Below are 15,394 nucleotides of genomic sequence, written 5' to 3' on the forward strand. Positions count from 1 at the left end.
TGACTTTAAAAACCCAGGCAGGAAATATCGTATGGATAGGAGACATGGAAAGAGACATGCAGTGCGGGGCAGCCACAGCTGCTCTCACCAGAGTAGCAGTGTCGGTCGGGGAACCAACAGGGGCCAATAGAAACCACCGTGTGCCGCCCACTTGATCATTCACAATGGGCAATCCCAAGGTGCTCCTTATCAGAGAGGCTGCGAATGGGTCGGAGCGAGATAAGGGCTCAGGCATATGTATGCCAGCATTCAGTCCATGGGAAGGCGGCTCTGGCTCTGGTGACACATGGCCTTGTGTGTGTAATCTTGTGTAGAACACGCTCGGCTGAGGCGGCGCATCAGTGGAGCCTTCACACAGATAAAGCACATTACTTGCCTCTGCTAAATGCCGGATCGTTCCACAAAAGAAATTCCGTTGTCAAACATACAACTTGTTGTTGCGACAGCCACTGCATTGTTTCAGTGGCGCTCGAGCCAGGATTTCGACATTTTATTTTTCAGCCAATGTGGATGAGCTCGGTTACCAAGCATTGACCAGACAGTGACAGTAACTGGTAATTTACTGCCGCTAATTCACTTAATCAAGATGTACAAATGTTAAGACTAGGTAAACAATCTGTCACGTGTATGGTAATTGAATAAGTCCTTCTATAAGATATTCCTAACAACAACTCATTTTCTACTGTATAATCTAGCAGGATGTGAAAGCTTCCTGCTCTGGGAGGTGCTCGGTGTGCGAGGACACAGAGCTGCAGTTCCGTTATTTTTCGACTAATTAACCTTTCGTTGCGCAAGTGTTTCATGGGAGAGCACTTGTGACCCTGCAGCATCTGGACAGCTGCGCTGCTGCGCCTCTGCTTGGCGCGCTGTTGTCGCCGCACCCGCTGCGCAGTCACTCAGCAGATGCTCCAGCAGATCCCTCAGGCACGGAACCCATGTTCGCGACACCTGGACCGCACCGATGGATCATATTTCCTCTCAGATCAGGCCGACGTCACCCACCCTCCCACTGCCAGCACACTCATTCCTGCTCAGGACAAGACTGGGTGGGAGAGACTTACAGGGGACCAGAGTGGGGTTGAATCACAGTGTGCAAGTGAAATGGACTTTTCTCACAATTGTCAGAATTGAACTTACATTCTGAATAAAACAAAATAAACTATTAAAGAAGTATTTATGGGTAGCATTTTGTGGAGAGAAATTGTGACAAAACCGTATGCAGTTTAAAATAGTAACTGAAGATCATCTGAAATAAATACATTAGTGGAGTGGTTAGATGGGTAAAATGTAGGTACACTTCTGAAGTCTTCTGTTGTAAAAAAAAAAATACTTTTTACTGTTTATGGGAAGATACAAAAGCAACGTATTCAACATATGTCCTATCAACACTCACCGAAGCTCAACGCAGGATAACAAAGATTGGTCATTTGAGAATTACTGTGTTGTATAACTGGACCATCCCTTAGTACAGTTCAGGAGTCCACACAGCAAGTGTAATACACGATTAGCAGGCAGAATTGATTATGCTAATAGGTAGAGACATAAATAAATAATGTATTTGTAATTGTCTCAGTGATGGAATGAAAAGGAATATCTACAAATCTACCAAAGAGCAGTCAATAGAGTAATGTGTTATATAAATACTACAATGGCTTCATGAGAAGCTTCCATTTAATTTTCACACTCAAAATCCATTTGCTAGGGTGGTCAGGACAAGGAGCTGCGATGCTAGGTGACATTATGGCAAAGGCATTAAAGAGAAATTGAAAACCAGCAGCAGCTAGAATGACAAGTAGTGGACCACAATGACCCCTGTGGCAGTGTAATGCCAGTTACATTGTGGAACAATCGCATTTTTTTTTGCAGCACTAACATGACACTGTCTCATATTGCCTCTATCTGAAATAGTTAGACTGAGGCTACAGCTGCACTCAATGTAATAATAATGGAGTGGTTGGTCATGTTAACCATTTTATTCATGACAGTCAGCATTGTCAGGGTCTAACAAGAGCATACCTTTGGATTATTTGTTGTCTTCATCATATGGACAGGAAATACTACAGAGCCATAACTTGTGTCCAACGAGAGACATTTTGAAGTATTACAGAATATGCATGAGGATTTTCAAAGCAATGTTTTACGCCTATAACCCATACTGTATGTGCTGCAGTAGAATTGTATTACCATACTTCATTCGCCATTTTGAAACGCATGCAAAGTTTGTAGATTACTGTCATATCTTAAAAAATAGTAGGACAATAAAATGTAACATTCACATGCAAGGATACAATGAACGGAAATGCATGTGCTCTCCAAATGTCGGAATGTATTTGAAATCAACTGAATAACGGAAAGATGTCCGCACAGAAAATATAGCAGTTGAGCTATAAATGGGCCTTCTCATATGACTTCTGTTTTGCAATCTGGGTCAACAGGAACATTTAAATTGCATTCAGTTAACAAACGTTTTGGCACGCATATAACCTGGAACCAAAGACAGGCTATCTGATGGTACTGACAGCAAAGCTACGTTAAGTAACAGGGTAGACTAACTGACAAGCAGGAGAACCGAGACCTCCGATATGTATCAGTCCGCGCTCGCAAATACGACAACAGATGGTTGGCTAACATTTCTTAAAATGATCTCCGCATGCGTCCTAATGTTGTGCGTAAATGCCTACCCTTCATTATTGAGGTCTCTTGTCCGTCGCTTGACCATGGGGCTCAGTTAGTGCAGGCCTGCAAAGAAGCAAGACAAATGCCAAAGGTCAGCCAATCAGCACCCTGTGCTGTGCATTAAATAACTGTCGCAGATCAAAAACTATAACTCACCTCTGATCACCAACAAGGGCTCCCATAAGGGCTGACGCCGTTTGACAGCACTTTAACTTGTATGTCATCTCAGTCGCTCAGCAAATATGACCTTTGCATATTCGAGACACCCCCAGATATAGCAAAATGTGTATGTGTGTGTGTGTATGTATGTATGTATGTATGTGTGTAAATGTATATGTGTATGTATATACTGTATATATATATTTTTATATATATATATATATATATATATATATATGTATATGCAGACATAGGAAGCGTAACATTCTGTGAGAAAAACTATTCCTCTTCCTCGGCTGAAAGGCTGTGATCCCCATATCATATATGATATAGGGCACCGCTGAGATTTAGAGTCCTATAATAAAATTGAGCGATGCGAATGTATTCACACAGCAGGCATAACGTAATGTTTAAACGTATTTATTTTTATCGTATTGCCTTTTTCGTCTATTTGCTAATCAAATAAATATGTTTAAACTAACGCAACTTGAAATGTATTGGGAAACATTGAAAATGTCCAAAATAGAGATTTGTTTTTCTCTTAATCAGATTTATGGAGCTACGGCCAAACCTGAGCAGATATCTCCATAAAAATGCAATTGAGAAATAATAATAATACATATAATTAAAATAATAATACTTGGCACCATCATGATTTAAGTAGTTTTAAACGTCGCCTGATGAATTAACGTCTTGCATTGAATCAGCATAGATGGCACTATAACATCACTGTTAGTCCCTGTCAATATAAATAAATAAAATAGGCCTGATTTCACTGCCACACTACTTTGGGTAGCTCACAGCCAAGACTGATCTGTCGTTGCTGCAATATGTGTAATCAATTACTAAATGACCGATGACAAATCACTATCTTAAAATGCACCATGAAAAGTATTCGTTATTTATGATTGCTTTAGGTTAATATAAAAAGTGGTCACTTGTCATTCTCCTTTAACCCACAATGCAGCCTCCCATTCCTCGACCTTCAGGTTATAATGAAGGAAAATAAGACCAACAGGGCATATGCGTTTTCAATCGCAGCTGATGCTCTCTGGACGTACTTGGAGAGCGGTGCATCTTTTACAGTTGCATTAGATAAATTAAATATTTACCAGTTGAGTGAGGAGCGGGTGAGTGATTTTCAATTTTCAAAGAACAGGCTGATGTAATCATTCGGATCACTACATGTTGACATTGCGGAGTGCATTTCTTTAAGTCACGATGTAACCTGAAATTTCTCAAACTGATAAGTTCTTCGAATTTAAATAAACAAAAACTTTTTCACAAGTTTCAACCCTATTAACTGCATATAAATGAACCGATATTGCTACACCAAAAACTATATTCAGGTCAATATAGCACGTCGTCTTTCAAAAACCCAAAACAGGCAGTGGGTCAAAAGACTCCACAGTTCATCAAAATAATAATCACTGCAATACATTACAGCCAACCGCTTATGATACAGAGGTGTGTAAAATTGCATTCTAAAAATGAAAAAAGGCTCATGGTACACTAATATTTTAGCTCTGGTATTAGCTTAATGACTTGTTTTAATTCTGTAGGTTTTACTCGAATTCTCCGAATAATAATACATTATTTCACCCGAAACGTGTCATTATAATGAAATCAAAACAATTCTCAAATTATTTTTTTTATTAAATAAAAGTGCAATACATACGAACCTGCAATGCGCAATTCTGCAGGATCTTAACACTGTTACAAACTGAAAATATTATATAAATTAAGTGTTGATCATGAAGGAAAAGAAAATTCATAACAGTGGGCGACGAATGCATTTATATTACAAATATATTTTACTTGTTACACGTTGTTTCTCATTTCTCACCTATTTATGTACACGTCAAATTCGTGACCTTCTGCAAACTAGCCGTCAGATGAAAATTAATATAGTGAACAAACGCCGGTTTTCCCAATCTGTTGTTACAATGTTGAGGGTATTATTTTAAAACGTGGACAATATCTTTAAAAACCCTCTTAGAAGGAAAAAAAAACCAAGTGAACATTAATACAAATTACAAATCCCAAAACGTATTTTAAATGGCAGAGATGAATAGACTCAGATGTATTCTGTACAAAAATGGTATTTTACACATAAATATTCACAGTAATATAATTTCTATTCAGTACAACTCACGTTGGTATTTACAAGAACAAGTGTCTTCTTCGCGTTGAAACGTCTGTACAACATCGCATTCAGAGTGCAGCCAACACTCCTCGGCATGTAAAAACAATGCATATTCCTCTGAGCCGGTCTCCGTCCCATGTGCAAATGGAATTTTATACGTGGTGTAAAATGGGACCCTACTCAAATCAGTGCATCACACAAATCCTCATTTAAAAAAAGACTAAACTGCGCCATCGTCACCCTCTAAGAACTCTCGTTCTCCGAGGTGTGGATAAGGAGGGCAGAGTTTGGTTTATGTTTTTTCAGTAGCTGCGTTATTTTCTCGTCGTCTGAGTTGGGATCTAGAGGTTTGTTGTAGTCGTCATCGTCATCTTCATTCTCTGAGGCACCTTTCAGCCTCTCTGTCTCAGAGTCTTGCTTCTTTTTGGCTGAAGCCATCTCAGCGGCATGCTTTTTCCTCCACTTCGTTCTGCGATTCTGGAACCATACCTGTCCAAATTAAACGAAAGTTCATTATGAGCTAAATTGTTCTAAATGTAATGGATGTGAGCTGTAAATATTACAATGCAAAGCACTAGGAAATTGTTGTACGCATGTCGAATGGTTACATGGTACTAGTAGTCTATTCAGGTCTAGTGGTGTAAACTGCTAGCAAATTGGTGTCAACATTTTAAAGGATTAGAGGCCTTTGGTGAGTATTTTGCAATAATACCCACCCTAAATGTGTGTTTAACAAAATAATAAGCCTAACCACAAAAGTAAACAAAATAAAATGCAACTTATATATTGACATTAAAACATTGAAATGGCCACAACAGAGGTTACATATAAAATAATCATCTTGTCAAATATAGACAGCAAACATATAAGACCTTTTTTACTTTGCTGTCTTCTATCTTAGCTTTTGCTTATTTTAATAAAGGCAATTGCATATTATGTTATATTTCCCTCTATCTAAAACATCACTGTAAACAGTAAGATACTTTTAAGACAAAAAGGCAAGAGTTGGTAATTTCCTTCTAACAGGGACAAATGTGTTATAATTATTCCAGGTGTGAGTTATTTACAAGAACAAGCAGTTCGTTTTCTAATAAAATTGTCCTCCTGGCCCTTGTATTCCTGCTGTTATTAAGAAAGAGGATCTCACCTTCACTTGGCTCTCTGTCATTCCCAAAGAGTAGGCCAGGCGTGCTCTCTCTGGACCTGCTAGGTATTTTGTTTGCTCAAAAGTCTTTTCCAGGGCAAAAATCTGCTGTCCTGAAAACGTAGGGCGTGTATGCTTCCTCTTTCCATCTTTATCCAACAGAACGGAATTCTGATCTGTGAAGGTAAATAAACAGGTTGATAAATTATGAATGCACAGATCCAAATTAACAAGCCATAACACGACCTGAAGAGTCAAACTACCACAACAGTACAAGTAAATAGGCTATGTGTAATGGCACATGTACTGTACGACTGGTAACACTGGTAAACAACACCTATGATTGAGTAATCATTTTTTTTTAAATGTATAGGTTAGGGCTACACAACTCAGAAGGTAAGCTTCTGGTTTACCGACTTTGGTGGTGCTGTTGTAGGCCTATATTAATATGATAGTGTTTGTCAAAGAAACAGAAAAGAAACTTCAGTTACTTACGAGGTGAACAGGCGAACCTGGCGTCTCTCCAGTGAGGGCTTTGCATGACTCCGGGCCAAAAGATCGGGGTCCTCCCAGGGAGGTCTGTCAGAGGCTTCGGGTAGCGAGCCACAGCCACTGCCGCGGCGCCTGGACTGAAGTACAGGCCGTGCGGAGGTTGAGGGCTCAGGCTGCTGAAGCGGGGCAGTCCGGACAGAATTCCAGCAGAAGATGATGCAGCCACGGCAGCGGCAGCAGCATTGGCGGCGAGAAGTGAGGGGCGGCTCAGGATGTCGTTTATTCCGTGAGGGGTGGCAGGCGAACAGTGATGAGGCGATCCGATAGAGCAAAATCCAGACGATGTTTTAATTCCCGGAGAACATACAGGAATACCGCCAGGATTTGGAGAGGTAGCTGTCGGAGAAGTGGATGATGCAGGCCCATTGCAAGATAGCGGGTAAGCTGAATAGAGAGGCGTCTTCATTTCGGTCATACTATGCAGAGCAGCTAGTGGCGGGGTACTGAGGAGGAAAGCACTCTGGCGAGACCCGTCCATCTGCCCCACCGCTAACATTACCAAGAATATTTCAATCGGGAAGGGAATCGAAATAGATCCTTTAAAAATCACAACTTCCCAAACAAGTTCTAAAACTCTGATCTAACGTTGCGAGTAAATTGTGCTAGACTGAGGCTCTGAAAACACACGCGAAGCACCTAAATGTCAAAAGAAACCGGGCTATAACAAAAAGGGAAAAGGAAACAAATCCAGTTTTTGTTACAACAATCTGGTAAGTAAATCTTGATATTGAGTTCCAAGTGTATCAAGAGCCAAGCTTCATAGGCATCCCAGTAGGTAAAGAATCCCGATACTTGCACTTCAATCTTGCAGATCTTGAAGATATGGCATTCTAATGAAGTGGATCCACAACCTCTCCAGTCACTTGAGAGCACCGCTTTAGCGCAGCGGACGTTATTGTTCAACGCTTTTATATCTTTAAATAAAAAGACAGCCTTTCTTGGTGGTGCACATGAAGATCTTGAGGATAATAAAACATTTTCATCAGCCGGCTGTCGTTTGCTGCAAAAGTCAAAAGTTTGAGAATGTGGCGCAGAAAGTAGTGGGAGTCATTCAGATGCGATTGGGTAAACTCTGCCGTGACGTAGGCTGCGTGTCAACTGAGATTGCCAACTGAATTTAGGAGTGTGTCCTCATTGGCTCTCCATCACGGCTTTCATTTGCACATTAAAAGAGTTGCCATTCGAGCGGCTATTAAAAACAAAAAGGGGACAAAATCAATCTAGTCAATTTGAGATCTATTTTTTAAATAAAAGGACATCTGTGTGATAGTCATGTGACACTGGTCTAACTCGGTATCCATACAAATTATTGCAGTAGACTATAGCGAATTAAAGGGCATTTAGGCGGTCTTTCAGACATTTTCTTAGTGGTAGAATGGACCACAACCTTTCAGGCCTATGTGTTAGACTGGTTCTCCGGCACGGCACCGATGCGGAGACCGGAATTGCTTTGAATTATCTGGTTTTGTAGATTTCAAAATTGATACCTATATTCTGAGGTAGATTGACTGAATAAAATCTAGCCGTATAAGCGATAGTCTGCTCATTAGCCATGTGATTTCAAGACTGAGTTTTTATTTTATGGAGGAATAGCAAGATTTTTTTTGCACCCTGTTATATAGTTAGCATAGATTGTAGACCATTGTGGGCGCTTTATTACAGCAGCTAGTTGCATTCTTGTAGCCCATAATGTGTAATGCATTTCTCCCCCATTTGTTTTGTTTTCTTGGCTGTGACTTGTTTTATTATTATGCGATATTTAATTTAAATTGGTTATGGAATTTGTTATGATCCAGGATTAGAAATAATACACAATTATCCCGTTTGATTCCACACAAAGGTTTAATTTCAGCCTAAGATTTTTCCGTATTATGTAGGCCAAATGCAAGTCGACTATTTACTTTTAAAATACCAAGCGAATATCTTAATACCCATATTAAATTCATTCATTCAATAATTTTTGTTTCACCATAAGATATCCAAATTCAATACCAGTTAATTTCGCTAGCCATGCATAGTACAGCTACCTGCGTGTAACGCTCCAGTACACCAACTTCATAATATAGCCTACTTCAAAAGTGTCTGGCTATGTCGGTTTCAGGTGCGTCTACATTACAATGCATTATTTTACTTTAATATAAGAAAAATAATAAATCCGTAGTCTAGACATAAGCCTTTCTATATCACGTTTAGATGGTCAGTTTTCTTCGGCTGAGATGATCAACACCTGCCTTGTGTAGTTTCCACAGAAGACAGAGGAACCCACTGCAAAATAAACAAATCACTGCTTCCTCTAGGGCACAATCACAACCATCGCAGTGCAAGAGCAGGTTGTGATGACATCTCGTGGTGAACTACGGAAATACAACGGGCTTCAAGAAATGTAAGATTTTGATTGGACTAGAAAATTAGATATGCTTTGGTCAATATACCATGCGTGGCCAAAGTATAAATTCTAAGGAAAGTCTGTTTGAGAGATCTTTCCTAAGCACAAGCAAATCCTAAGTGGTTAAGTTTACACAAATATCATGAAGCAACCCCAATGTCTGTTACTCCTCCACTCTGTGGGATTGTATTCTGCAACGGAGAATGGATGATATGACATCAATGCTGGAAAAGTGGTCATGGTGTTTCCCTCGGTGTTATCCATTAAAGAACACACTGTTAGTATGTGCCTGCCATCTCCGCACATTCACTATTCCACACAGAGTCCATCTGATCATCACACCATCAGACGGAATGACATATCAACCTAAAAATAGCAATCCAGCCAAAGTCTTTTGTACATCACTTCAAGTGTCTTGAGTTTTCTCAGCACCCTAAATCATTTCCTCTAACTCCATCTAGTGGTGGTACACCTCTGCAAGACAAATAGCATGAGTGATAAGGTTTCACATTTTAAGGAGATGAATGTTTGAAGCTACTTACAGAAATCACTATTTAGTTGAACAGTTCCATCAATCCATGAGAAACAACCAAAAGCCTCCCACTATGTCAGAAAGGAATGATACGTCCAAGAGCAATCAGCCCACTATATGTAAAACCCCAGAGTGGATGGCATTCACTCTAGTAGTTGGTCATCACATTATGAGACATACCATTTTCAATGTTAACAGGTTTGTGACAGAGCCTAGCCTATCTGGCACAGATACAAAAAGCCACAAATGACTACGGAACTGGCTGGGTGCTTGAATGTGGACTATGACTTATCAATGGAATGTCAATAGAAACAGAGGGACTCATACAGAACAGCTGGGAAACACTCATGGGGTTTGGCTTTCAGGCCTAGAGAGGCCTGTTCAATTATTTGTGAAAACCTAGATCTTTGTCAAGAGTGTTTGTGGTTATTTAGCTGAGGGAAGCTGAAATGTGAGCTCCTTGTAATGACAGAGGGTAGGCTCTCACATCTATAACTCATGCGACATACACCCTAGACTGGTTGATCTTGTCTCCCTGGCAACTGATAAATCAACTGCCACTGCTGGGACCAACACATGTTTGTGTGTCTCCTGTGCTGGGAGGTGTGAGTAATGCCACTCTCGGTTTAAGATTATGGGCCTTTTTCATTTGATTTGACCAGATGCCACACCTCTCCGCAGCCATGACAGCGGACATCTTATTGGGATGATTCCAAGGGCCTTGAGATGATTTGAGGCCCATAGAAGCTGCAATTTATTTTAGTTTGATGTATATGGTCATATTTCCTAAATTCATTCATCACTGTCAAATGATTTGGAACACAGAATGCACATCTTGCCTTTATTAAAAAACTAAATGACATTATTCGCTTAATGTTCCTGTAGTAATTAGCATGCTGTAGATTAGTCATCATCATTCTATGTTCTTGCTTAAGTCACTGATGATGTATTGTCAGGTTAATTTGAAAAAAAAAAATATATATATATATATTTTATATGTTTGTTAAAACATGATTTCCAAACAGACGGCAACAAGTTCCTATTGCTAGGTCGTACTGAATATTTTGTATATTGACAGGAAGAAAGAATCCTTATTGGACGATAGATGCCAGAGTTGACTGTCTAGTGAAAGTATGAGTTGTAATTATGACCAATAGTGAAATGAAGATCTGACCATTTGGAAATGTGTTCTGGTGCCCCTCTTAGCTAACCAATCTCGACTGTTATCCATGTTTTGTTAGACATCCTTCAGGGATATAGTTCAGCAAAGAGTAGAAGGATTCTCCACTGAGGCAAGGCATGCATGGTCTGCACTCAAACATCCAAGCAGCTGCTCTGATTGAAGACTTTGACCTCAGGATGCTCTAAAAATGGTGTGATTTCTGTCACATGGGTGACTCACCCAACCAGCCAGACATACACGTATATCAATAGGTGAATACAACTTAAAGTAGCGCTAGAAATGTTAGAAAATGAGTCCAACATTCGCCAGCGCTTCAGAATTTTACCATGTCATATGACGTTGCGGGAGCATAGTGGCGGCCGTGTCTGAAGTCAGGAGCTGCAGATACTCTCCATCCGCTGCCCAATCTAGAACATACCTATATGACGTCACATCACAATCTAGAACATACCTACATGACGTCACATCACAATCTAGAACATACCTACATGACTTCACATCACAATCTAGAACATACCTACATGACGTCACAGCACAATCTAGAACATACCTACATGACGTCACATCACAATCTAGAACATACCTACATGACGTCACATCACAATCTAGAACATACCTACATGACGTCACAGCACAATCTAGAACATACCTACATGACGTCACATCACAATCTAGAACATACCTATATGACGTCACATCACAATCTAGAACATACCTACATGACGTCACAGCACAATCTAGAACATACCTACATGACATCACAGCACAATCTAGAACATACCTATATGACGTCACATCACAATCTAGAACATACCTACATGACGTCACAGCACAATCTAGAACGTAACTACATGACGTCACATCACAATCTAGAACATACCTACATGACGTCACAGCACCCTCACTGGCTGCTGTGTTTTCTTATGCGAGAATGCGTGAATAGTTTTAAGATTTAAGAAATACCTGGATCTGATGTGATTTCTGCAGTCGCGCTGAAACTATTATTTTATGTTACAGTGTATCTGAACACTGAATTTATGTCACTTGTGATGCTGACCTGTTGAATGTATCCCACGAATGATTTATTAAATGAACACTTTAATTTATTTTGTCAGTCATCATGTTCATTTTAATGAAAGGGAAAGAGGAATTTTAATTGTATCCACTGTAAACAACAATCAGGAACACAATTCCGTAAGATCTCAGGTTAGTCACGTCAGTTGCAAACAAGGGAAGGAGAAGCTGTCCAGCTCTTTTTAACTGCTCGCCATTCATCTTGACCATCACGGCAGGCAAAGTAAACTAGATGAATGGAGTGATTATACATGTTGCAATGACATTTGAACCCCATTTGACTTTCTACACCAATCCAAATGCCTCCTGCAGGCCCGTCTAGATGGAGAAGACCAAATGCACAGACATGCAGTGGTTTTGGTGGGTTTGTGGTAGGTCTCAGAGTAAAGGTCTATAGGTGTGTTTGTTTTGACAGGTTTCAATGTCACAACAACTTGTTTCCAGACTGTGAACTCTCGTCACAAAGTGCCAAACTCACATCTGACCTTGTGATACTAGCTAGACTCAGACATCAATCAGATTGGTTGATGAATGGACGCGTAAAAGCAGTAGTAAAGGACTAGGACTGAGACTGAGCTGAAACTCTCAGCCAACTCTCACTTTGTGTGGCAATGTGTACTGTGGTCGCTTGGCCTCGAACTCTTCAGTTTATACAGTCAAACAGCTTGATGGGAACAGTTTGCTTTCATGTCCCCTGTACGGAGTATACCTCTGTATACTATAACTGTAATATAAACTGTAATGCCTGTTCAGTGTGAGTATATCTCTGTATACTATAACTGTAATGTAAACTGTAATGCCTGTTCAGTGTGAGTATATCTCTGTATACTAGAACTGTAATGCCTGTTCAGTATAAGTATATCTCTGTATACTATAACTGTAATGCCTGTTCAGTATAAGTATATCTCTGTATACTATAACTGTAATGCCTGTTCAGTATAAGTATATCTCTGTATACTATAACTGTAATGCCTGTTCAGTGTGAGTATATCTATGTATACTATAACTGTAATGCCTGTTCAGTATAAGTATATCTCTGTACACTATAACTGTAATGCCTGTTCAGTATAAGTATATCTCTGTATACTATAACTGTAATGCCTGTTCAGTGTGAGTATATCTCTGTATACTATAACTGTAGTGTAAACTGTAAAGCCTGTTCAGTGTGAGTATATCTCTGTATACTAGAACTGTAGTGTAAACTGTAAAGCCTGTTCAGTGTGAGTATATCTCTGTATACTAGAACTGTAGTGTAAACTGTAAAGCCTGTTCAGTGTGAGTATATCTCTGTATACTAGAACTGTAGTGTAAACTGTAAAGCCTGTTCAGTGTGAGTATATCTCTGTATACTAGAACTGTAGTGTAAACTGTAAAGCCTGTTCAGTGTGAGTATATCTCTGTATACTAGAACTGTAGTGTAAACTGTAAAGCCTGTTCAGTATAAGTATATCTCTGTATACTAGAACTGTAGTGTAAACTGTAAAGCCTGTTCAGTATAAGTATATCTCTGTATACTAGAACTGTAGTGTAAACTGTAAAGCCTGTTCAGTATAAGTATATCTCTGTATACTAGAACTGTAGTGTAAACTGTAAAGCCTGTTCAGTGTGAGTATATCTCTGTATACTAGAACTGTAGTGTAAACTGTAAAGCCTGTTCAGTATAAGTATATCTCTGTATACTAGAACTGTAGTGTAAACTGTAAAGCCTGTTCAGTGTGAGTATATCTCTGTATACTAGAACTGTAGTGTAAACTGTAAAGCCTGTTCAGTGTGAGTATATCTCTGTATACTAGAACTGTAGTGTAAACTGTAAAGCCTGTTCAGTGTGAGTATATCTCTGTATACTAGAACTGTAGTGTAAACTGTAAAGCCTGTTCAGTGTGAGTATATCTCTGTATACTAGAACTGTAGTGTAAACTGTAAAGCCTGTTCAGTGCTTTTTCTTTACATGTAGTTTTAGGCTAAGCATCACAGCACTCTGTGGCCCAAAGTGATGTGAGCATCACTATTAAAGGGTGGCGTATCATTCTTGTCCAAGCTCTGCACAGCCATTCCATTTGCTGTGTAATCTACTAGGAACCAGGCCGCAGGCAGAGCCTTGGGGCCAAACTGGAGACTGAGAGAAGTGCCTGTGGCTACAGTTGTCTTTGGATTAACCAGTTTCCCTGGCAAGGCTTTTTGGGTCAATGGACTCAACCATGCAAGTCCGCTTTGAATCTTAAGAAAATATCAGCTTTCAGCAACCCTGGGACTCCACTGACTGCAGGAAAAGGGCTCTTGTCATCGTGGAGCCTCTTTGGAGACACACATAAGTGAATAAATCCTACTAAGGCCCTTTTCTGTCCAGGCCCCATAATTACGATCTGTCCAGGCAGGTGATCCCCCTCTCTGCCTCGAAGACTTGGACAACATCAAATGCCTTCATGCCGTGATTTATTTCTGACCTTTCATCCAGAGAGCTCCACATTTTGGCCAAACTCAACATACTGGATAAACTCTTTAGCTGACGAATCATCGCACAACCCCCCCCGGACACACACAATTGCATCTACTTCAGTCTTAGAGGTCCAAACTTCCAGAGTTGAGGAGGCTCAGGGAAGAATTAGCAGCTCTAAGGAACAAAAAAAAAGGCACATGGCTCTTTGCCACCTTCCCTGCTGAAATCCACACCCTCATTGTGTGTTCGTTACCCACGCTAACTTTCTAGTTGGGCCTTCAATTTTGGATCTTTGGATAGTAAGCTTGAGTTTGACGGCTATCCAACAGTATATACAGTATAACATATATAATGTCTCTCACTCCTCAGCAGTTATCAACACAAATAGGAGTAGATACAGAATGTAGCATTATCCTGCACAACATTTGCTGCAGGTGCACAGTTACTTTGCCCTCCCTTTGTGCTACCAATTAAGAGAAGGGCTCAAGATGTCTGTATGAATAAACCACTACGTGTTAACTGAGTAGCATGTCCACCAACCAGAGTGTAGGTCTCCATTCCAGAGGGTAGTGAGAGTAACTTGGGATCATTTTGGCAGGGCAAGAAAATGTGCATAGCCATCTTCTAAGTGTGCAACTGGGAAGCACCTGTGGGAGCTCACCCTTTAAAGAGGCCATAAAATCCCTCGCTGTACTCTACAAATATAGCCTTGGATCTCAGAGATGGACAGCTAACTGCTTTATCAACAAATTTAATGAATGTGTTTTTTAAAAGGCATTTTTGCCCCATACTTTAAAATATGTCCATATGAAGGGGAGGCAAATTGAATGTATTTAGTCCATCAGGAGCAGACTAGTTGAGTAAGTAAAAAAGAGGTATAATATGAACACTGTGTAAAAGAAATGCATTAAAGCAATTGAAACTTATTAGCCCTATTTTTGGGTCCAAATATGCTATTGGTATATTTTAAAAAGTGCTTAAAAACTCACCATTTTAACTCTAATCTGTCTAATTAGTTAATTAGCTTGAGGCGTACTCTATAGTCTTAGTTGTGGTATTTTAAAAGGCGGATCTCTGGTCTGGCTCTGCTGGGATGGTTTGGCTT

The 15,394-nt window shown here is 39.9% G+C and overlaps 1 protein-coding gene across 1 annotated transcript; it reads right to left on the reverse strand.

Moving 5' to 3' along the window:
* Positions 1-4,595: 4,595 nt before the first annotated feature.
* On the reverse strand, positions 4,596-7,772 carry nkx6.1 (NK6 homeobox 1). The gene is made up of 3 exons (XM_012814654.2): positions 6,621-7,772; positions 6,129-6,301; positions 4,596-5,470 (listed from the first exon to the last, which is right to left on the reverse strand). The coding sequence occupies exons 1-3, from the start codon at positions 7,171-7,173 to the stop codon at positions 5,225-5,227; spliced, it is 972 nt and encodes a 323-aa protein (XP_012670108.2). The 5' UTR covers positions 7,174-7,772; the 3' UTR covers positions 4,596-5,224.
* Between the last annotated feature and the right edge of the window lie 7,622 nt (positions 7,773-15,394).

Source organism: Clupea harengus, chromosome 12 (assembly GCF_900700415.2).
Source record: "Clupea harengus chromosome 12, Ch_v2.0.2, whole genome shotgun sequence".
In the NCBI taxonomy this organism is placed as follows: Eukaryota; Metazoa; Chordata; class Actinopteri; order Clupeiformes; family Clupeidae; genus Clupea; species Clupea harengus.

Coding starts and splice junctions, on each gene's coding strand:
- nkx6.1 (XM_012814654.2), bottom strand. CDS start 7,173: ATGTTAGCGGTGGGGCAGATGGACGGGTCTCGCCAGAGTGCTTTCCTC. Junction 6,302..6,620: donor CAGGTTCGCCTGTTCACCTC/GTAAGTAACTGA, acceptor TTACCTTCACAG/ATCAGAATTCCGTTCTGTTG. Junction 5,471..6,128: donor TGACAGAGAGCCAAGTGAAG/GTGAGATCCTCT, acceptor TAATTTGGACAG/GTATGGTTCCAGAATCGCAG.